This window comes from Rutilus rutilus, assembly GCF_951802725.1.
Source record: "Rutilus rutilus genome assembly, chromosome: 20".
Lineage (NCBI taxonomy): Eukaryota > Metazoa > Chordata > Actinopteri > Cypriniformes > Leuciscidae > Rutilus > Rutilus rutilus.
In genome coordinates this window covers 33,186,772-33,210,361 of record NC_140225.1, presented here as the reverse complement: position 1 = coordinate 33,210,361, position 23,590 = coordinate 33,186,772, and the positions used below count along the sequence as shown (strand labels likewise).

The 23,590-nt window shown below is 41.4% G+C and overlaps 1 protein-coding gene across 1 annotated transcript in view; it reads left to right on the top strand.

Annotated features, from left to right (window-relative positions):
• The window catches only part of lrrc1 (leucine rich repeat containing 1), a 64,708-nt gene that overhangs the window by 32,190 nt on the left and 8,928 nt on the right, over window positions 1-23,590 (top strand). The window contains exons 5-11 of the mRNA XM_084390646.1: window positions 1,780-1,836; window positions 1,970-2,033; window positions 5,238-5,312; window positions 5,986-6,130; window positions 11,687-11,805; window positions 13,068-13,151; window positions 20,773-20,888. Of these exons, the coding sequence (XP_084246772.1) occupies window positions 1,780-1,836; window positions 1,970-2,033; window positions 5,238-5,312; window positions 5,986-6,130; window positions 11,687-11,805; window positions 13,068-13,151; window positions 20,773-20,888 (660 nt within the window). The remainder of the gene's footprint in view (window positions 1-1,779; window positions 1,837-1,969; window positions 2,034-5,237; window positions 5,313-5,985; window positions 6,131-11,686; window positions 11,806-13,067; window positions 13,152-20,772; window positions 20,889-23,590) is intronic.

Here is a 23,590-nt window from a genome sequence, read left to right as displayed (position 1 = left end):
TACATTTGTTTTTTTATGATTTTTTTTCTTTCTTTTTCTTCATCAGAATGGTATGAAATTTGGTAAAGGTTTCGTCACTTTCTATGTATACATGAAAAAAAATCGAACAGGTTAAATGATCCTCAATAAAATAGTCACACTTGTGCTCCTCATGGTCAAAAATTAGTAGAAGTTGAATTTGCTCAGCGAGTTACTCTGGTGTCGAGTAATGATGCTCATTAAATATGCCCCTCGATCTGAGCTGCACCAATCACATCGGGTTATCTGATATAGGCGGGCCAGAGGCGAGATGACGACAGCGCTGTGACGTCGAAGTCATTAGTAAACATTGCAAGATGGCTATGGATGAACACCAGTTGTTTGAAACGGCTTTGGTCGCTACAATGAACGAGTTAGACTTGGCTTTTTATCTAAAACAGGAACAGAAGACGCCGCTCGAATCGTTCCTTTGCAAGAAGGGCGTTTTTGCTGTTTTGCCGACCAGATACGGTATAAGAGTATAATCTACCAGTTAGCTCCGCTGGTAGCTAAGCGTATGGGGTTTGTTGTTGTGATTGGTCGTAGTGTTATCCAATTGTGTGAAGTGAGATTTTCAAATGCATGCTTGGTGCCGCCCCTCGAGCTGGCCGAGTTTCATTAGTCGACGCCAGACCATTAATCTTTTAGATTTAGGTCTGGATTTCCAGGCTAAAAAATTAGCGCATTGGAAATGAATGGGAGACGAATTTCATCTAGTGGAAACTTTTGGTACTGCAGCCGAACAACATCTGACTGAAAGTTTTTTTTTTACACAACTTGTTTATATTTATGGCTTTGATTTTCTCAGTTTTAGAGTACAACATGTAAATTGAAAATAGTATTTGAGCACATTTTTCATAACAATATATGTAAAATTCTGTAACTTTTAAGTTCACTTTTTGAAACTTTTTTCACTTCAGGAATAATCTGCCACGTGTTGTCTTTGAAAAGAGATCCAACTTCAGTCTGTTGCTCTAAAGCATTCAAGATATACCACGGTTTAAGTTGGAAATTACATTTATCAGGTCAATACTCAAAAAGTGAATAAATGGATTTTAAACACAGCGTAAATCTAATTTAGTACCATAAAATCCCCTTAAAATACAAAATATTAAATAAGAAACATTATCGAACTAAAATATAGTACAGTCACTTCATTGAAATAAAAAAATAACTTTCACTAATTTCTGACCGACACGTGAAGAGCACCAGAGGAGCCATTCTGCCCTTTTACAGTCTTGATGTTGTTTCAGGCTCTACTAGAACAGATTGTTTGTTGATTGTCCTGCTTTAATGTTGATTATTTTCCTCATACTTCCTGTCTCTATGAAGCCCCTCCTTCTGAAAAGCACGCTGTGCTCTGATTGGTCGGCTGGAGCAGTGTGTTGTGATTGGTCGAGCGCTTCGAGTGTGTTTGGGAAATGTCCCGCCCCTTTTACCATAACCGCCAGTTTAACACACTACTAACTAACTAACTCAACCAGGCCCCGCCCCTTTATTCTGCGTATGAATTATTAATGAGGAATGTGTTTGTTCCGGAAGAAACTCAAGACTACAATGGAGGCGTTTCAGGAGTTCAGAAACACTGACACTGATATAGAGAACAACTGGAGCTTTATCATGATCAAACAGCAACAGTACACACTAAACACAGATGAACATGTGAACAAGCTTCATTCGTCCTGTTTGTGGCTTTAAATTTAAAGTTTAAATGTACACATACACTTAATAATCATGCAATGTTTATCTGTTTTCATCTAGCCTCTGTAACTTGGTATCACTGGAACTCAGAGAGAACTTGCTGACATATTTACCAGAGTAAGTGCACACCTCACAATGCTGTGTGTGTTTTAGTACGTGTGTGTGTGTGTGTGTGTGTGTGTGTGTGTGTGTGTGTGTGTGTGCATAATTCAAAAGTAAATGAATGTTTATTCCATTTTGTTTCAATCAGGTCTCTGTCTCAACTTCAGAAACTTGAAGAACTGGATGTAGGAAGCAATGAACTGTATAATCTGGTAAGTGTTGAGATATTCACAACATGCTTTAAAATGACTATAGAATAGATGATGATGATGATAATAATGTCTTTGGCTACACAAGGCTTGGATTATGGCAGCTGTCACGCCATCTCTGGATTATTGGGCTGAAAATGATGGTCACACATTTAATCCTAAAGTCATAAGAAAAAATGAAGTTTATTTTGCATGAAGACATATATGAAATTTTCATACACACACACACACACACACACACACACACACACACACACACACACACACACACACACACACAGTCGTGTACAAAAGTTTGCACACACCTTGCTGAATCTGTGAAATGTTAAATATTCTAACAAAATAAAAGGGATCGTACAAAACGAGTTTTAACAGTCACTCGTCGCCACCTAGAGGCGAAACAATGTAATCGATAAATGCGTTATTTTAAGCGGCAAGTTTCTATCAAAAGCTGATTTACTCTTATGTTGATCACCAGTGTTTATATTTGAACCTTAAACTCTTATCCAAGTACTTCTATGATAATATGAACTATTATATCACAGAAATAATGACACTCTGAGGTTGAAAAGACTGTGTGTGAAGCTGTTTCATGACGACTCTCTCCGGGTCAGCGCAGCTTTGAATGTTGCGATATGATTTTGTCAAAGGTTTACTAGACAGCTGAACTGGAAGAAGATCACGTGTGTGTTTTAATGGAGATCAGTCTTTTATAAAGATGAATCGTGCAGCTCTAGTGTCTGATCTCTCTCGGCAGCGCGAGGGCTTTCAGTGCGTTCAGTCTCACGTCTCTTCCACGCGAACACTTGGGATATTACACCACTCAACACTCATAGATAACGACACATTTCGTCCTAACTTAGGTCTATAAGCTAGGACAAAAATAAAGCTGAATTAATATCGATTCTGTAATAAAAAAAATCAATTTTAAAATTGTTTAAAAAAATCGTGATAGCTGGGAGAATCGATTTCTTTCTTTTTCTTCCTCCCAGCCCTAATAAATTATAAATAAAATATAGATGAATCCTTATTAAACCTACAAAAGTTGTTCAGTCAAGATTAGTGAGTGATTTACACTTTTTCTTTTGTTGTTTGATTATCATCATCAGGTTTATTAGGCTGCTGTCACTTTAAGAGCTGAAGCACATGACGCGGATCCGACACACATCCTGTTCTCTCACAACTCTTTACGTTCATTTAAGACTTCTTTAACTCATCTAAGACTTCTTTAACTCATTTAAGACTTCTTTAACTCTTTTAAGACTTCTTTAACTCATCTAAGACTGTGCTTACGAGGATACTCCACAAAAAGGGCATTTTGGCATAATTGTGTGTGTTTTTGTCCGTTCAAGCGCTGTCTGAAGTGGCTTTCTGTGCGCACGAGTGTGTGTGTGTGTGTGTGTGTGTGTGTGTGTGTGTGTGTGTGTGTCACAGACAGGAGATTCACAGACGCTCACCAGTACCGCACCGCTGACTTATTTTATTGCGTGTGAATGGTTTAAAAGCATTTGCATGAATAAGAGCGTGATCATATAATGTAACACTAGCCAAAGGATGATGGGAAAAAACGGATGTTGCATTAATGGCATTAAACGGAAAAAAACACACACACACACACACACACACACACACACACAATTAGTGTAATCCATCCATGAACTACAACTGTTCAGGAATGTTGTGGGATCTTCGTCTCAGGTTTGGCTCCAGTATTTTGCATAAAAGAGAGTAACTGACCAAATGCATAACAAAATACTTTACTGAAAGTGTAAAACGTGCAGATAAATACTACTGGGGCTCAGAAAAATAGTAATCTATAATAAAAAGAAAACCGGCTCACGGACTGTTTTTTCTATAAAAGAAATTTATTTTCACTCTTAACTAATTAATTAAGTTAATAATTGAAATTCCTCAACTCAGATAGTTGCGGATTGAGCTCATCTAATGGTTCAGTAACTGGGGGAGTGTGTCTCCATCATTAACATGCGTGTTATCATCATTATCTTCCCAGCAGTCCCGGGGTTTATCCGAGCTGGAGTCTAAAGGAATTCTTCAAAGTCATGTGTTGCTTCATAAGTTACTTGGGAAAAGTAATCTGATTTTGATCCACTTGTAATGCGTTAACCCCAACACTGCCAACTGACCTTTTGAAAATATAAACACATTCATGAACATTTATGTCAAAAGGACATACGAACAGCTGAACAGCTTAACATTTCATGAGGCGAAAAATTACTGGAATTTAAAAAAAGAAGTTTAATAAAGTAATGATGTGAAATATTACCATTATATATAAGTATTTTATATTTTATTTATTTATTAATTAAATAAAAAGTTTGTTTTTATTCATTATTATTATTATTATTATTATTATTTATTTATTTATTTATTTAATTGGAATAAAGGAATGATGTGAAATACTACCATAATGTATAAATATTTTATATTTTATTTATTTTTGAATAAAATATTTATTTATTTATTATGATATTTTATATTATAATATACTTTTATTATATTATATTATATTATATTATATTATACATTTACTATTTATATATATATATATATATATATATATATATATTATATACTATTATATACTATTATACACTATATACTATTATATAGTATATAGTTTATATTATATTATATTGATTCATTGATTTATTATATTTTCTTAACTGGAATAAAAGAATGATGTGAAACACTCCCATAATGTACGAGTATTTTATATTTTATTTACTTATTAATTAAATATTTATTGATTGATTGATTTTTTTTTTTTTTGCATTACAAGAATATGAATATGGAGAAAATGTGCTTAAAGTCATATAAAATAATGATGCGCTTTGACAAATCAATTGTAATAAACACTGAAAAATGTAATAAAAAACATAATTTACCATTTTGATTTCATTGTGACAGATAAAAAAAAGAATGCTCCTAAACTATTTTCTTTATGCTAAATGTAAGCACTGTGAAACATGTTTTTGGCACGTCTCTTGAGATTCACACATGAACTGTAATGGTTTAGTCCACTGCGGGTTTAAAGCCCCTGTGTTCTCAGGTTCTGCTGGATTTGAAACCGCCTGCACTGAAATGCATCTCACGAATGTTTGGCACTGATCTGCATTCTTGTGTTTGCCGGTAACACTCAGTGCTGGTGCTGCTCATCTGAACTCTGTCAAACTTGTTTTCTTGCAGCCGGAGACAATAGGCTGTCTGGTCAGCCTGAAGGACCTGTGGCTGGACGGAAACCAGCTGTCTGAAATACCACCGGTAAAGTATTTCTCAAACTTCATGTGTTCATGTCATTTTCAAAAGAAAAACACTTTCTATGAAGTGCATGCTCAATAATGAATTATAGCCTATAAAATAAGTATTACTATTCTCTAAATCTATTTATAAAGACTGATTAAGACCTATAGTGCATTATAAGAACAGTTAGTTACATTTATATTATTTTTCATAATTATAAGTCATGCATTTGCTTTTTCAAAGTGCATGCTCATAATCCACTATACACTGATTTATAAGTTATAAAGTTTATATATTATAAAATAATATAAATGTAAACTGTTCTTATAATGCAGTATATGTCTTAATGAGGATTATAGTAATAATAGTAATTCTACTTAGAATGCATTATAGCTCAATTTATACTTATTTATAAGTATGGACTTCATAGAAAGTGTTACCAAAAGTTTGTTTGCATTCATTTTCTAATCAAATGTCTGATGAAGCGATATATATTCTGCTCCTTTATATACACTTGATTTGAGTTATTCTCGATTCATCAAGAACAAGCTACTCGACTTCCTCAGGATCCTAGAGGCTTTTTTGTGTGGTTGTGGTTGCATGTGTGTTTACGTTTGCGTGTGTGTGTGTGTGTGTGTGTGTGTGTGTGTGTGTGTGTGTGTGTGTGTGTGTGTGTCTGTGTTCTCTGCCTCAGGAGCTGGGCAGTATGAGAAGCCTTACGTGTCTGGATGTATCTGAGAATAAGTTGGAGCATCTCCCGGAAGAGATGGGGAATCTGCTCTGCCTCACGGATCTGCTGGTGTCCCAGAACCTCATCGACCTGCTGCCAGAGGGCCTCGGTCAGTTCACACACTCATCTACACACACTCGTATCAGTTCACACACACATCTACACACACTCGTACCAGTTCACACACTCATCTACACACACTCGTATCAGTTCACACACTCATCTACACACACTCATATCAGTTCACACACTCATCTACACACACTCATATCAGTTCTAGGGCTGCAACAAACGATTATTTTGATAATCGATTAATCTAACGATTATTAGAACGATGGATCGACTAATCGTCGATTATTTCACCGACTAATCAGTAAGTTTGGAATGATTATTCAGCTTTTGCAATTAGTTAAAACACTGAGTTATACATATTCTAACTATAATATAAAAAAAGAAAATCACTTCAGCTTTTGAAATGGTTGTTTTAATGAACTTTGAGCAACTAAACAGGTCATATTTCTGTCCAACTCAAATCACACACACATGCTCTCTAAGCATTGGTTAAATATTCTGTTCTCTTTCAATAGAAAAAAATAAACAAAAAGTAATCAGCTGCATTACAGACAAACTTAATCTGCAAACAATTATTATAAGAATAAAAAAAAAAAAAAAATTGACATGACAATTGAGCTGACAGAGACATTCTCATTCATCTTTTAATTTACAGTATGAAAAAGTAACTGACATGATATTCTTCATAACATCTCCTTTTGTAAGTCTTCATGAATATGAAACAAAATACAGGCAAGTGATAAGACTGTAATACCTAATAGTGTTACAATAATAAAAACAGCCCTGACTCCTAAGCTCAATCAAGCTTTATTCTATGCAAAAATAAATCATCACATTACTGTAATTATATTATTATTAATATTATTACTATTATTAGTTGTATTGCATTCTCTAATAAAGAGATTTACTGCTAGTTATTTAGCTCCAGCTGGAGAACATTCACCTCACCGGCTCTCCTTTCACACACCTTGCTAGCATTTATAACGGCTGCATTACACTCTAGCGCTACAGCGCCGTAGCGGTCAAATCGCGATATTCACGCACTCCTCTACACTCGCTCCAGTTCACCCACTCCTCTACACTCGCTCCAGTTCACCCACTCCTCTACACTCGCTCCAGTTCACCCACTCCTCTACACTCGCACCAGTTCACACACTCCTCTACACTCGCACCAGTTCACACACTCCTCTACACTCGCACCAGTTCACGCACTCCTCTACACTCGCTCCAGTTCACCCACTCCTCTACACTCGCTCCAGTTCACCCACTCCTCTACACTCGCTCCAGTTCACCCACTCCTCTACACTCGCTCCAGTTCACCCACTCCTCTACACTCGCTCCAGTTCACCCACTCCTCTACACTCGCTCCAGTTCACCCACTCCTCTACACTCGCTCCAGTTCACGCACTCCTCTACACTCGCTCCAGTTCACCCACTCCTCTACACTCGCTCCAGTTCACGCACTCCTCTACACTCGCACCAGTTCACCCACTCCTCTACACTCGCTCCAGTTCACGCACTCCTCTACACTCGCACCAGTTCACCCACTCCTCTACACTCGCTCCAGTTCACCCACTCCTCTACACTCGCTCCAGTTCACCCACTCCTCTACACTCGCTCCAGTTCACCCACTCCTCTACACTCGCTCCAGTTCACCCACTCCTCTACACTCGCTCCAGTTCACCCACTCCTCTACACTCGCTCCAGTTCACCCACTCCTCTACACTCGCTCCAGTTCACCCACTCCTCTACACTCGCTCCAGTTCACCCACTCCTCTACACGCGCTCCAGTTCACGCACTCCTCTACACTCGCACCAGTTCACCCACTCCTCTACACGCGCTCCAGTTCACGCACTCCTCTACACTCGCTCCAGTTCACCCACTCCTCTACACTCGCTCCAGTTCACCCACTCCTCTACACTCGCTCCAGTTCACCCACTCCTCTACACGCGCTCCAGTTCACGCACTCCTCTACACTCGCTCCAGTTCACCCACTCCTCTACACTCGCTCCAGTTCACCCACTCCTCTACACTCGCACCAGTTCACGCACTCCTCTACACTCGCTCCAGTTCACCCACTCCTCTACACTCGCTCCAGTTCACCCACTCCTCTACACTCGCACCAGTTCACACACTCCTCTACACTCGCACTCCTCTACTCTACACTCGCTCCAGTTCACCCACTCCTCTACACGCGCTCCAGTTCACGCACTCCTCTACACTCGCTCCAGTTCACCCACTCCTCTACACGCGCTCCAGTTCACCCACTCCTCTACACTCGCTCCAGTTCACCCACTCCTCTACACTCGCACCAGTTCACCCACTCCTCTACACTCGCTCCAGTTCACGCACTCCTCTACACTCGCTCCAGTTCACCCACTCCTCTACACTCGCACTCCTCTACTCTACACTCGCTCCAGTTCACCCACTCCTCTACACTCGCTCCAGTTCACACACTCCTCTACACTCACTCCAGTTCACCCACTCCTCTACACTCGCACCAGTTCACCCACTCCTCTACACTCGCTCCAGTTCACCCACTCCTCTACACTCGCTCCAGTTCACCCACTCCTCTACACTCGCTCCAGTTCACCCACTCCTCTACACTCGCACCAGTTCACGCACTCCTCTACACTCGCTCCAGTTCACGCACTCCTCTACACTCGCTCCAGTTCACCCACTCCTCTACACTCGCTCCAGTTCACCCACTCCTCTACACTCGCACCAGTTCACCCACTCCTCTACACTCGCTCCAGTTCACGCACTCCTCTACACTCGCTCCAGTTCACCCACTCCTCTACACTCGCTCCAGTTCACCCACTCCTCTACACTCGCTCCAGTTCACCCACTCCTCTACACTCGCACCAGTTCACGCACTCCTCTACACTCGCTCCAGTTCACCCACTCCTCTACACTCGCACCAGTTCACCCACTCCTCTACACTCGCTCCAGTTCACGCACTCCTCTACACTCGCTCCAGTTCACGCACTCCTCTACACTCGCTCCAGTTCACCCACTCCTCTACACTCGCTCCAGTTCACGCACTCCTCTACACTCGCTCCAGTTCACCCACTCCTCTACACGCGCACCAGTTCACCCACTCCTCTACTCTCGCACCAGTTCACCCACTCCTCTACACTCGCTCCAGTTAACCCACTCCTCTACACTCGCTCCAGTTCACCCACTCCTCTACACTCGCTCCAGTTCACCCACTCCTCTACACTCGCTCCAGTTCACGCACTCCTCTACACTCGCTCCAGTTCACCCACTCCTCTACACTCGCTCCAGTTCACCCACTCCTCTACACTCGCTCCAGTTCACCCACTCCTCTACACTCGCACCAGTTCACCCACTCCTCTACACTCGCACCAGTTCACCCACTCCTCTACACTCGCTCCAGTTCACGCACTCCTCTACACTCGCACCAGTTCACCCACTCCTCTACACTCGCTCCAGTTCACCCACTCCTCTACACTCGCTCCAGTTCACGCACTCCTCTACACTCGCTCCAGTTCACCCACTCCTCTACACTCGCTCCAGTTCACGCACTCCTCTACACTCGCTCCAGTTCACCCACTCCTCTACACTCGCACCAGTTCACCCACTCCTCTACACGCGCTCCAGTTCACGCACTCCTCTACACTCGCTCCAGTTCACGCACTCCTCTACACTCGCTCCAGTTCACCCACTCCTCTACACTCGCTCCAGTTCACCCACTCCTCTACACTCGCTCCAGTTCACCCACTCCTCTACACTCGCTCCAGTCCAGTTCACCCACTCCTCTACACTCGCTCCAGTCCAGTTCACCCACTCCTCTACACTCGCTCCAGTCCAGTTCACCCACTCCTCTACACTCGCTCCAGTTCACCCACTCCTCTACACTCGCTCCAGTTCACCCACTCCTCTACACTCGCTCCAGTTCACCCACTCCTCTACACTCGCTCCAGTTCACGCACTCCTCTACTCTCGCTCCAGTTCACGCACTCCTCTACACTCTCGCTCCAGTTCACGCACTCCTCTACACTCGCTCCAGTTCACACACTCCTCTACACTCACACCAGTTCACACACTCCTCTACTCTCTACACTCGCTCCAGTTCACGCACTCCTCTACACTCGCTCCAGTTCACCCACTCCTCTACACTCGCACCAGTTCACCCACTCCTCTACACTCGCTCCAGTTCACGCACTCCTCTACACTCGCTCCAGTTCACGCACTCCTCTACACTCGCTCCAGTTCACCCACTCCTCTACACTCGCACCAGTTCACACACTCCTCTACTCTCTACACTCGCTCCAGTTCACGCACTCCTCTACACTCGCTCCAGTTCACCCACTCCTCTACACTCGCTCCAGTTCACGCACTCCTCTACACTCGCACCAGTTCACCCACTCCTCTACACTCGCTCCAGTTCACACACTCCTCTACACTCGCACCAGTTCACACACTCCTCTACTCTCTACACTCGCTCCAGTTCACGCACTCCTCTACACTCGCTCCAGTTCACCCACTCCTCTACACTCGCTCCAGTTCACGCACTCCTCTACACTCGCACCAGTTCACCCACTCCTCTACTCTCGCTCCAGTTCACCCACCCCTCTACACTCGCTCCAGTTCACACACTCCTCTACTCTCGCTCCAGTTCACCCACTCCTCTACACTCGCTCCAGTTCACGCACTCCTCTACACTCGCTCCAGTTCACGCACTCCTCTACACTCGCACCAGTTCACACACTCCTCTACACTCGCTCCAGTTCACCCACTCCTCTACACTCGCACCAGTTCACACACTCCTCTACTCTCTACACTCGCACCAGTTCACGCACTCCTCTACACTCGCTCCAGTTCACGCACTCCTCTACACTCGCTCCAGTTCACACACTCCTCTACACTCGCACCAGTTCACACACTCCTCTACACTCGCTCCAGTTCACGCACTCCTCTACACTCGCACCAGTTCACACACTCCTCTACTCTCGCACCAGTTCACACACTCCTCTACACTCGCTCCAGTTCACGCACTCCTCTACACTCGCACCAGTTCACACACTCCTCTACACTCGCTCCAGTTCACACACTCCTCTACACTCGCACCAGTTCACACACTCCTCTACACTCGCACCAGTTCACACACTCCTCTACACTCGCTCCAGTTCACGCACTCCTCTACACTCGCACCAGTTCACACACTCCTCTACTCTCGCTCCAGTTCACACACTCCTCTACTCTCGCTCCAGTTCACGCAATGACGTAATTTTTGCCTCGCGCACCTTCGCGCCGAGTATAAACCTAGCTTTACACACAATTGTGACTTTATATAACGATCATGCAATTCTGACTTTGTATCTCCTAACTGCGAGGTATAAAGGCAGAATTGCGAGATATAAACATGCAGTTCTGAGAAAAAAAGTCTGAATTTCGAGTTTATTTCTCACAATTGCTAGTTTTTAATCACGCAATTCTGACTTTATAAAATTCGCAATTACCTTTATTTATCCGTCATTCTGTGGCGGAAACAAGCTTCCAATAGTGATGTGTGATGATTGATTTTTTTTAATCAGTATTCATACTGTGAAATATGTTTTCCCTTAGGAAAATTAAGACGGCTCTCGATTTTGAAAGCGGATCAGAACCGATTACTTCAACTGCCGGAGAGCATCGGTAACTGTGAAAGCCTGACAGAACTAGTGCTGACAGAGAACCAGCTGGTGGTGAGTTACGCTCCTCGACCTGATCTCTTCGGCACTCTGAGCTGTGTAATCAGAGGAGGAAAGAAGTCAGTCAGATTAATCTCTTAAGTATTACTCCTCTAATATTTAACTTTATTTTAATTCAGTTTTATTTTACTTTAACTATTACATTTTATTTTACTTTAACTATTAAATTAAATTTAAATTTTTTAAATTATATGTAGGGTCCTTATGGAAGCTTGTTTCCGCTACAGAATAAAAAATAAAAAAGGCAATTGCGACTGTTTATCTCAGAATTGCGTGATATAAAGTCGCAATTGCGAGTTGTAAAGTCAGAATTGTGAGATCTAAAGTCGCAATTCTAAAGAAAAAAGTCGTCTTCTGCATTCTGAGCAGTTAACAAGAGGGAAATCAGAGTAATAAAAAAGTCAGTCAGATTAATGTGTTAATAAGTATTACTCTTACAAATGTACAATTTACACTAAGCCACGTTAAGCATTTTCTAATCATGTCCCATTGACAATAAAATGAGTAAAATCAGCAACTGTCTTATTTTCCTCTTTTGATTTAGATCAGATAAAAGCCAAATGCCATTATATTGGTTATGAATACAATAAACTCTGAATTATCAATGACTAGCAGCAGCAATGAAAAGATTCATAAGGATTCTGGTGAACAAGCTTGGCATGCCTGTCCCATTGAAAATTAATTGAGTTTGCTAAGAATTTGTGCTGACTAACGTGAATACTTTAAATGGTGGGAAGAACTTTGATATGCAGAGTTTATTATTGTTCAATATTAATCATACACTGCAAAAAAAAATACTGTTCTTACTTATTATTTTTGTCTTGTTTCCAGTCCAAATATCAAAAAATTCTAAAATCAAGATGCATTTACTGAAGTAGTAAAATGCCATAGGATTTTTTTGCTTAAAACAAGCACAATTATCTGCCAGTGGGGTAAGGAACATAATCCTGTTTCTGTTTGAATTAAGATTAAGATTTTTCTAACGTCATAGGCAGACAATTTTGCTTTTTTTTTAAGCAACAACTCGCTTAATTTTGATTTAATTACCCAGAAAACAAGACATAATATCTTATGGTATTTTACTAATCTAGTAAATGCTTCTTGATTTAATAATTTTGATATATTTGGACTGGAAACAAGACAAAAATACTAGGTAAGAAAAGCATTTTGTGCAGTGTAGGCATTTCCCCCTGACAGCAGATGTAAGTCATTTTCATTTTCACAGAATGTCTGTGTTTTTTTTTTTTGTCTCTCAGAATTTGCCAAGAAGTATTGGAAAACTAAAGAAACTGTCCAACTTCAACTGTGATAGGAATCGACTAACGTCTTTACCGAAAGAGGTATGCCATCCCAGTCAATGGGTCTTATTCACGAAAAACCGGTAGGCTTAGGTAACATAACTACATTTCCCATCATTCTCCGTGGCAGCACGAGAATGATAGACTACACACCTAATGTAAATCTTTTTCCTATCCTTCATTTCATTGTGCTTGTGTTAAAAGCTTCAAATTGCCCAACCTGTGCATTTCTTTTTAACCAAAGTCACTTTAATGCTCATCACACCCTAATTACGATCTCCCAACTTAAACATGGACTTGATGGCAGCATAACAAACTATCTTATAAAACATCTGTCACACTTCTCTGTGCCTCTGTTGGTGAAACTGTGTTCACTCAGTTTGCCTACAGCAAATTCTTACTAACTGATTCTGATATACTTGGAACTAGTTTCTCTTGCTGTTGCTCATTTACTCATACACTTTATATTAGACTTCACTTTGCAACAGGTTCACAAAGTTCACCAAATATGTTTAACAGTATCAAGAATGGAAGTTATGTTTTTATTGCTTACCGTTTGCTAATTACTTTTATAACAAGACGTTTTTAAGTGAGTGGAATAAGAGCTTGTCTTTTGTGTCGGCTCAAGGTCGTCCTGCAGGTATTTCTGAGCTGAAATGCTGAAGTACTCCTACGTTGGGTTAAAATGTCAGTGTGCTTCTTTTTAATGGCTACCTTCACTGAAGGACTTTGTTGTTTATGACTAGAACAAGGCCTTGATGGTTTTTCCCAGAACCTTGACTTGATTTTTTTTGTGTTTTTTTATGTGACTTGAACAAGGCTCTTTTTGTTAGTTACACATGAATGACCAGAAACCTTTAAGGTTAGATCATTAGGGTGTTATAATACAACTTTGATAAGAAATTAGGTGCATGTCAGATACAATATCTAGTATCACATGCATACACATTACAATGATAAAATAGTATCCATCACCTGTTTGAAATTTGTTTTGATTTTCTGTGATGTCACAGTGCTGTAATAATTTATTAGTTAATAGTTTTGTGCTGGTTTATTATTAGAGGCCATTTTTCAAAGTTTTGATGTTGTTTTTGGGCTCTACTAGAACAGGTTGATTATTTGAACCATATTCTCCATTGTTGCAGCTCCTCTCTTCCCAGTCTGTCAGTAACGTTCTGTTTAGTTCCTGCCTCTATGAAGCCCCTCCTTCTGAAAAGCACACTGTGCTCTGATTGGTCGGCTGGAGCAGTGTGTTGTGATTGGTCAAGCGCTTCAAGCATGATTGGGAAATGTCCCAATGTTAGCTGGTATATGATATAATCCGGTGCTGTCATCTCCAGACTCAGGTAAACTCCGCCTCTGTTCGTAACAACTCCTCAAGCTGGCCCGCTTTGGACCAAGGTATTTGGCGGGCCAGAAAACCGTGGCCGTTGGCCCAGAGGAAGCCCCGGCGGGGCCTGATCAAGCCCCGGAAGTGACAGTGGAAACGCGACTGGCCCTGGCACGCACTAGCACGCCCGGCTCTGGCCCGACAGTGGAAACGCGGCTATTGATGTATATTTACAACATGTTTTTGAAGCGCTGATCATTGTAGCCAATCACAGAGAAATCCGATGAGCGTGTGAGCACAATGGCCATTCAGAGGTGTTTATGATTCCGTTCATCAGCGCTCAAAGCGTCACATTTTTTTAAATTTCAGTGCCAACTTGGTACCAAAGTCTGTACTTTTTGACAACTCTAGTACTTGGAGTGTGGGATGGGGTGTACCGATGATTCTCTCAACAGTCCTGACTATCCGCTGAAGTCTTCTGAGGTCTGAATTGGTAGTTAAACCAAACCAGACAGTTAAAGTGCAGAGGACAGACACTGTTAAGTTTCAGGAGTGACAACCGCATTTAAATGTGAGAGTGAGTCCTCCAAGTTGAGTTTAGGGAGTGGGAGTGAGTCCTCTAAATTGAGTTTAGGGAGTGGGAGTGAGTCCTCTAAGTTGAGTTTATGGAGTGGGAGTGAGTCCTCTAAGTTGAGTTTATAGAGTGGGAGTGAGTCCTCTAAGTTGAGTTTAGGGAGTGGGAGTGAGTCCTCTAAGTTGAGTTTAGGGAGTGGGAGTGAGTCCTCTAAGTTGAGTTTATAGAGTGGGAGTGAGTCCTCTAAGTTGAGTTTAGGGAGTGGGAGTGAGTCCTCTAAGTTGAGTTTAGGGAGTGGGAGTGAGTCCTCTAAATTGAGTTAAGTGAGTGGGAGTGACTCCTCTAAGTTGAATTTAGGGAGTGGGAGTGAGTCCTCTAAGTTGAGTTTAGGGAGTAGAAGTGAGTCCTCTAACTTGAGTTTGGGGAGTGGGAGTGAGTCCCCTAAGTTGAGTTTAGGGAGTGGAAGTGAGTCCTCTAACTTGAGTTTGGGGAGTGGGAGTGAGTCCTCTAAGTTGAGTTTAGGGAGTGGGAGTGAGTCCTCTAAGTTGAGTTTAGGGAGTGGGAGTGAGTCCTCTAAGTTGAGTTTAGGGAGTGGAAGTGAGTCCTCTAACTTGAGTTTGGGGAGTGGGAGTGAGTCCCCTAAGTTGAGTTTAGTGAGTGGGAGTGAGTCCTCTAAATTGAGTTTAGGGGATTGGAAGTGAGTCCTCTAACTTGAGTTTGGGGAGTGGGAGTGAGTCCCCTAAATTGAGTTTGGGGAGTGGGAGTGAGTCCCCTAAGTTGAGTTTAGTGAGTGGGAGTGAGTCCTCTAAGTTGAGTTTAGGGGATTGGAAGTGAGTCCTCTAAATTGAGTTTAGGGGATTGGAAGTGAGTCCCCTAAGTTGAGTTTAGGGAGTGGGAGCGAGTCCTCTAAATTGAGTTTGGGGAGTGGGAGTGAGTCCCCTAAGTTGAGTTTAGGGAGTGGGAGCGAGTCCTCTAAATTGAGTTTGGGGAGTGGGAGTGAGTCCCCTAAGTTGAGTTTAGGGAGTGGGAGCGAGTCCTCTAAATTGAGTTTGGGGAGTGGGAGTGAGTCCCCTAAATTGAGTTTAGGGAGTGGGAGTGAGTCCCCTAAATTGAGTTTGGGGAGTGGGAGTGAGTCCTCTAACTTGAGTTTGGGGAGTGGGAGTGAGTCCCCTAAGTTGAGTTTAGGGAGTGGAAGTGAGTCCTCTAACTTGAGTTTGGGGAGTGGGAGTGAGTCCCCTAAGTTGAGTTTAGGGAGTGGGAGTGAGTCCCCTAAATTGAGTTTGGGGAGTGGGAGTGAGTCCCCTAAGTTGAGTTTAGGGAGTGGGAGCGAGTCCTCTAACTTGAGTTTGGGGAGTGGGAGTGAGTCCCCTAAGTTGAGTTTAGGGAGTGGAAGTGAGTCCTCTAACTTGAGTTTGGGGAGTGGGAGTGAGTCCTCTAAGTTGAGTTTAGGGAGTGGAAGTGAGTCCTCTAACTTGAGTTTGGGGAGTGGGAGTGAGTCCCCTAAGTTGAGTTTAGTGAGTGGGAGTGAGTCCTCTAAGTTGAGTTTAGGGGATTGGAAGTGAGTCCTCTAACTTGAGTTTGGGGAGTGGGAGTGAGTCCCCTAAATTGAGTTTGGGGAGTGGGAGTGAGTCCCCTAAGTTGAGTTTAGTGAGTGGGAGTGAGTCCTCTAAGTTGAGTTTAGGGGATTGGAAGTGAGTCCTCTAAGTTGAGTTTAGGGGATTGGAAGTGAGTCCTCTAACTTGAGTTTGGGGAGTGGGAGTGAGTCCCCTAAATTGAGTTTAGGGAGTGGGAGTGAGTCCCCTAAGTTGAGTTTAGGGAGTGGGAGTGAGTCCTCCAAGCTGAGTTTAGGAAGTGGAAGTGAGTCCCCTAAATTGAGTTTAGGGAGTGGGAGTGAGTCCCCTAAATTGAGTTTAGGGAGTGGGAGTGAGTCCCCTACTTTGAGTTTAGGGAGTGGGAGTGAGTCCCCTAAGTTGAGTTTAGGGAGTGGGAGTGAGTCCCCTAAGTTGAGTTTAGGGAGTGGGAGTGAGTCCCCTAAATTGAGTTTAGGGAGTGGGAGTCCTCTTGTCGTTATGTTCAGCCTGAAGCACAGTCAGCGGAGGTGAGGTGTTTTGCTGCTTCACAGAACCACTCTTTCAGTGTTGTCATGTCCACTTATTAGGCTTTAAGCGTTTTTGGGCTTGTTGTTTAAGCTTGGCTCATAAAGTGATTGAGTTTACGGAGTTATTAAAGTGAGCAAATTTCCAACTCACAGAAACACCACGACACATGCGCGACAACACAACTCTATTTAATCAGAAAAAAAAAATAAAATAATAATAATATAAATATATAAGGAGAATGTATGTGTGTGTGCGTATAGAAATGTATGTATGTAAAAGGACAATGTAAGTGTGTGTGAGAGTAGAAATGTATGTATGTGAAAGGAGAATGTATGTATGTGTGTGTGACAGTAGAAATGTATGAATGTGAAAGGAGAATGTATGTATGTGTGTGTGACAGTAGAAATGTATGAATGTGAAAGGAGAATGTATGTGCGTGACTGTAGAAGAATGGATTTTGGCTTGTGCGGCCCCTTGTATGTATGTGTATGCCGTTCAAAAGTTTGGGATTGGTAAGATTTTTTTATGTTTTTAAAATAAGTCTCTTCTGCTCACCAAGGCTGCATTATTTAATTAAAAATACCACAAAAAACAACAACAAAACAGTATAGTGAAATATTATTACAATTTAAAATAACTGTTTTCTATTTTAATATATTTTCAAATGTAATTTATTCCTGTGATCAAAGCTGAATTTTCAGCATCATTACTCCAGTCTTCAGTGTCACATGATCCTTCAGAAATCAGTATAATATGATGATTTGATGCTCAAGAAAAATGTATGATTATTATCAATGTTGAAAACAGTTATTTTTCCAGGATTCTTTGATTAATCAAATAAATGCAGCATTGGTGAGCATACAAGACTTATTTTAAAAACATTTCAGATCTTACCGATCCAAAACTTTTGAATGGCAGTGTATATATGTATATGTAAAAATATTGGAGGAGACCTCTAAAACAAAAGCCTCTTTAAGACTCTCAACTCTTTGTTTTGCCTCTTACTTGGAGCAATAGCACAAGCGTGTGCCGACTCCAGTAAATCTCCCTCTGGTGTGAGCGTGTGTGTCACGAGTGCTTTGGTTTACATGCCGACTCATCCGATAGTGACCCTGCTGCTTTCATTGGTCTAATGACAGGTAATCCTTACACTTCATAACCAGCAAATCCAGTTTCAGGGCCTAATCCAGTTCAGTGACACCACACCTCAGGTCAGTCAGTGTTATTAGCATACTGTCCTGTGGCAACATGCCATCACACGTCACATGACTCCAGTCACATGACTTTGGCTTCTTGTACAAACTGTAGTACTGTGTGTTATTGTGGCCTGTCTCGGGATGGACACACGGCTCTTTGTGCTACTTTTCTGCCTCTTGTGTCTTCTTCAACGGTCCTCAAGTGTCGTATGTTCTTGAGAAACCCTCATTTCTTATTCTGAAAGGGTTTTTCATGGTGGAATCTGAATGAGATTTGAGGAATGTTATTGTCTTGTTTAAACAACGGCTTTGAATGAATGAGGCAGCTTGTTCTCTGAGAGCGATTGCTCAGCTGTGACCTCTCTGACCTCACACAACGGTTCAGGCACAAAAGCCAGCAAAATGTCGTCATCTCATATCATTTCTTCTTCAAGATATATCAGATTATTAATCACTATTGTTCTCATTTGGAAATTTATTATTTCATTTCTTCAGAATTATTGCACCAATCAAGAGAAGGTCAACTCATTACACAAGGTTATTTGAGCTCATAACTAGCTGGACATGTTTGCAGATGATTGCTTAATCGAGAGAAGCAGGAATCATGATTGTGATCAGAATTAATATGATTAATCGTGCATTTAAAATATAAATTGATTTTGTTATCTGGGATCAGTTTAATACCATTTCATTAGTTGGTATTAAACTAAAATGTTTAAAATGCCAGCATGAAGTAAAATGTTTCACCTGTGGTGAAAATCCAGTTTTTAATGTTGTTTATGTGTCTATGAGGTGTGTTTAATATGAATTTACACATGGTTTGTCTTAAAGCATAAGTCGACACCATTGCTGAGTATTTCCTCCTTAAACCTGCAGTGAACCAAAGACAGTCTCAAAAACACGCTTTGAAATCGCTGGTGTTTCTTTTTTGACGATGCGCTGAAAACTCAAATAAAAAACGTCTCTGTTTTAAGCGCATCGTTTTCGTGAAAATGCACCCTCAGGCTACATCTACATTCATCCAGATACATTTGAAAACGGCGTTTTCGTTTCAGCGTGGATGAGAAACGTAAAAAAAAAGCTCACTGAGATGATACAGACTGAAAAATAAATGATAAAGTTATCACGCAATTCTTCTGACAGCATCATTTTATTCAGCAGAATATCGCCGCATTCACTGAAGCGTCCAGGTCGCACACACACACACACACACACACACTCACCATTATGTCTGGTCTAAAACGCAACTGCTCTCATGTGAGTGAATTTTGTGTCATCTTTGCAGGACTGTGATACGAAGAGTGTGTGAAGTAACATATTTTAGCAACTGTGTGAAAGTGAACAGCGCATTACAGGCACATACTGGTATAAACATGAACATCTATGGGTTCATTATGCGTCACATGACTAAACTTACGTCATCGTTTCTTAAATACCTCCGGTTTCACAGTCCGCACTACAACGCGAAAACCGCTGTTTTCAAATTGATCCACTTTGGAGAACGTTTTCAAAAAGCTTCCATTCATTTTTCATTAATAAAAACGCCGTCTCAGTGTGACAGAAGGCCAAACCGGAGAGAAAAAGATGCGCTTTCAAACGAAAACATATGAGTGTGGACGAGGCCTTACTGTGTTCATTTTATTGGGTACGCAAACGAATCAAAAAACCTTTGGAAAAATCTTTTTGATAAACAAATTAGTGCGGTTATTAGAGGAAGCTTTTTCCATTTACGATCTATTGCAAAGTTGAAGAACCTTCTTTCAAGCAAAGATTTAGAAGTTGCAATTCATGCATTTGCAACATCACGATTAGACTATTGCAACTCTCTTTATTGTGGTCTTCCTCAGTCTTCACTATCTCGTTTACTAATTGGTCAAAATGCAGCTGCGAGACTTTTGACTGGGTCTAGAAAGAGGGATCATATTTCTCCTGTTTTGGCATCCCTTCACTGGCTTCCCATTAAGTTTCGAGTTGATTTTAAGATCCTTATGTTTGTTCATAAGGCGTTGTCTGGCTGTGCACCAAGGTATATTCGTGATCTTATTGTGCCGTACTGTGCTGCTAGGGCACTTAGATCTTCAGATCACTTGCTTTTAAATGTGTCACGATGTCGCTACAAATGAAAGGGTTTTCTGTGGCCCGGCCCAAGCTTTGGGATGCTCTCCCTTATCATGTGAGGTCTGCTCCTTCATTGGACATGTTTAAATCTACTCTGAAAACACATTTTTATTCTTTAGCTTTTGGAAACTTGTAATTGTTGTTTTTTATAGTGTAGTCCTGCTATGCACTATGTACAGCACTTTGGATCAATTTGTATTGTGTTGAATGTGCTTTATAAATAAAGGTTGTTGTTGTTCTCGACTGTCTGTCTTCTCAGTCGTTTTCCTGCTGATGTTCATGTAATGCTGTGGTTTCTCAGTGGTCTCCAGGGCCTGTGCTCATGTTGTCTTCTGCTGTGTCTCAGATCGGGGGCTGTTGCAGTCTGAATGTCCTGTGTGTGAGAGAGAACCGACTGACACGAATCCCTCCTGAGCTCTCGCAGGCCGTGGATCTGCACGTGCTCGACGTCTCGGGAAACAGGTTCGTCAGAACACACTCGTCTCATGTTGATGAACACGGATGTGTGTTGTACATTTATATGAGGCTCAGATCTTACTGAGTCCAGGGCTCGTTGAAGGGGAGAAGAAGAGATTCTGGTTTAATATATCTGTGGGATGCAGTCGATTACGATAGAAAATTCAGGTCCCACTTTATATGAAGTGGCTTTAAAGGGTTAGTTCCATAGATATCATATAAAGGCTAGATGTCTTAAGGCGGAGTCACTTCCGGTATCACCGGCGGCCATCTTACCACAGGGCTCTGTGAATTAAGGTGAATGATCAGCACGCACACAAATCCTCTTATCTCGGTGAAATCTTGACGGATTTACAAACGGTTTGGTTTCTTACAAACGTCATTAACGTGGCTATAATTCTTTCATATAGAAGTCCATTTGTATAATTATTCATATGTATGCAGTTACATCTCTGACGTTAATAACAAACCAAACCGTTTGAAAATCGGTAGAAAATTGAGCAAGTTATGGTTATTTAAAAGTACATGCACCATGTTACGAGTGAGTGAGCACCCTGTGGTAAGATGGCCGCCGTGTGCGGACGTCGACCTCCATTGGCCAGCAGCGCGGACGAGATATCTAGCCTTTATATGATATCTATGGTTAGTTCACCCAAAAATGAAAACTCTGTCAGTAATTACTCTCGCTTATGTTGTTCAACCCCGTAAGACTTTCGTTCATCTTCAGAACACAAATGAAGATATTTCTGATTAAATCTGAGAGCTGTCTCACTCCTCCATAGGCTTCTCTGTTATTGAAACTTGCCAGCCCAGAAAGTTAGAAACCCATTAGGGCTGCGCTGTTACACTACGTGAACTCACTCAGGGGCACACACAGAAGAACATGTCTTTACTAACTTTCTGGACCGACAAGTTTCAATAACAGAGAAGCCTATGGAGGAGTGAGACAGCTCTCAGATTTAATCAGAAATATCTTCATTTGTGTTCTGAAGATGAACGAAAGTCTTACGGGGTTGAACAACATGAGGGAGAGTAATTACTGACAGAGTTTTCATTTTTGGGAGAACTAACCCTTTAAGTACTATGTACTTACTTTGAAATTAATAATTTGATACAATGGCCTTATTGTGTTCATGCATGTTTTTACATTGTACTTATATTTAGAAAATACCCGCATGTAATTACAGCTGTAATTGATTTATGTATTACACTGTTGACCCGTCCCTTACACCTTAACCCACCCTTAAACCGACCCATACCACCACACCTGTCCCATACCTTACCCGTATCACACCGCAGTAGCAGCAAAAGTGTTTTACAATACAACATGAACACAATAAGTACATTGTACTTATTTTCGATGTAAGTACATATCACTTAAAGCACAAAATTCATATAACTTATGGTCATGCATTCACAACGGAAGTCAGTTGGACTGGGATAATGCTAAACATAAAGCCACAGGGGGGTATATTATATATGTTAAAGATATACTTCATCTAAAAATGAAAATTCAGTCATCAGTAGCTAGTTTACACACAAATTTGCGCATTTCACTTGGAATATCACTTAAAACATTTGCGAATAAAGCAGTTTTTGCATCCCATGTGTTCAAGAGAACAAAATCATCACTTCCTGGGAAATCGGTGCAGAATATCAGTAATAAAACTGTAAGTTTCTGCAATCGGGCTGTTTTTCCCTCCATCATAAACGAGTGTGTCTCAGAGCGTCAGACGAAACACAGTAAACGCTGTCATGTTCTCTGTAGTTCGGATGCTGGTGTTCGGGAACACACTCGTGTGTGTGTGAGACGCTTCTGGAGGGAATTATTAAACCGAATCATTCTGATCACACACTTTAACCAAAACCAGCATTTGAGACGCTGCAATGCCATTGGTCCGCTGGTCAATCGCAAACGATATAGTCAAGATCATGTTTGGATTTATTACAGTTTGATGGCAGATGTAGTCGCAGGAAACAGCGCAAGCGGCTCGGGACAGAACACAGACTGACTCCGTGGCATTTATATTTAAGCAGAAAATCTCAAATGCAAATCTCTTCCATGTTTTGTAATGTCGTCATCATGATCATGTAAAACAGAAAATGAATCCTTTTAACTGAAAAGCTGATTGGGGGATTTAAACTCTTGACATCTGGCAACCACAAACATGACAATAACAGAACAATATTTTGTCTCTTTTTTTGACAAAAATAGAGATTTTGATAAAGTTTTAATTTTTTAACTGCATTTTTAATGCATCTGGTATTTAACAATACTGCATGTTGATATAGTCACAATTATCATTTAATGACCTTGGTGTCGTTTTGTCTTAGTCTTGGCAAAAAAGCTCACAGTTTTGGTCAGAGTTTACAAAAACAAACAATATTTTGTCTCTTTTTTTTATTTTTTCTGAACAAAAATAGAGATTTTGGGACAGTTTTTATTTTTTATCTACATTTCAAGCCGCGTTCCCACCGCAGGAACTTTCCCCAGGAACTAGGGACTCTGGGCTGGGACTCTGAATGAAGTTCAGGGTAAATATTTCCCCCTCTGAAAGTCCCTGCTCATGAGGGTAGTCCTTTTACAAAGTTCGGGATCTTACAGGGGTGGGACTGCATTTTGATTGGTTGAGTTTACGCAGCATTTTATTTCATCCACCATTTTTATAAGTCTGTTGCGGTGCGTGCAGTAACAGTTGTTTGCTATT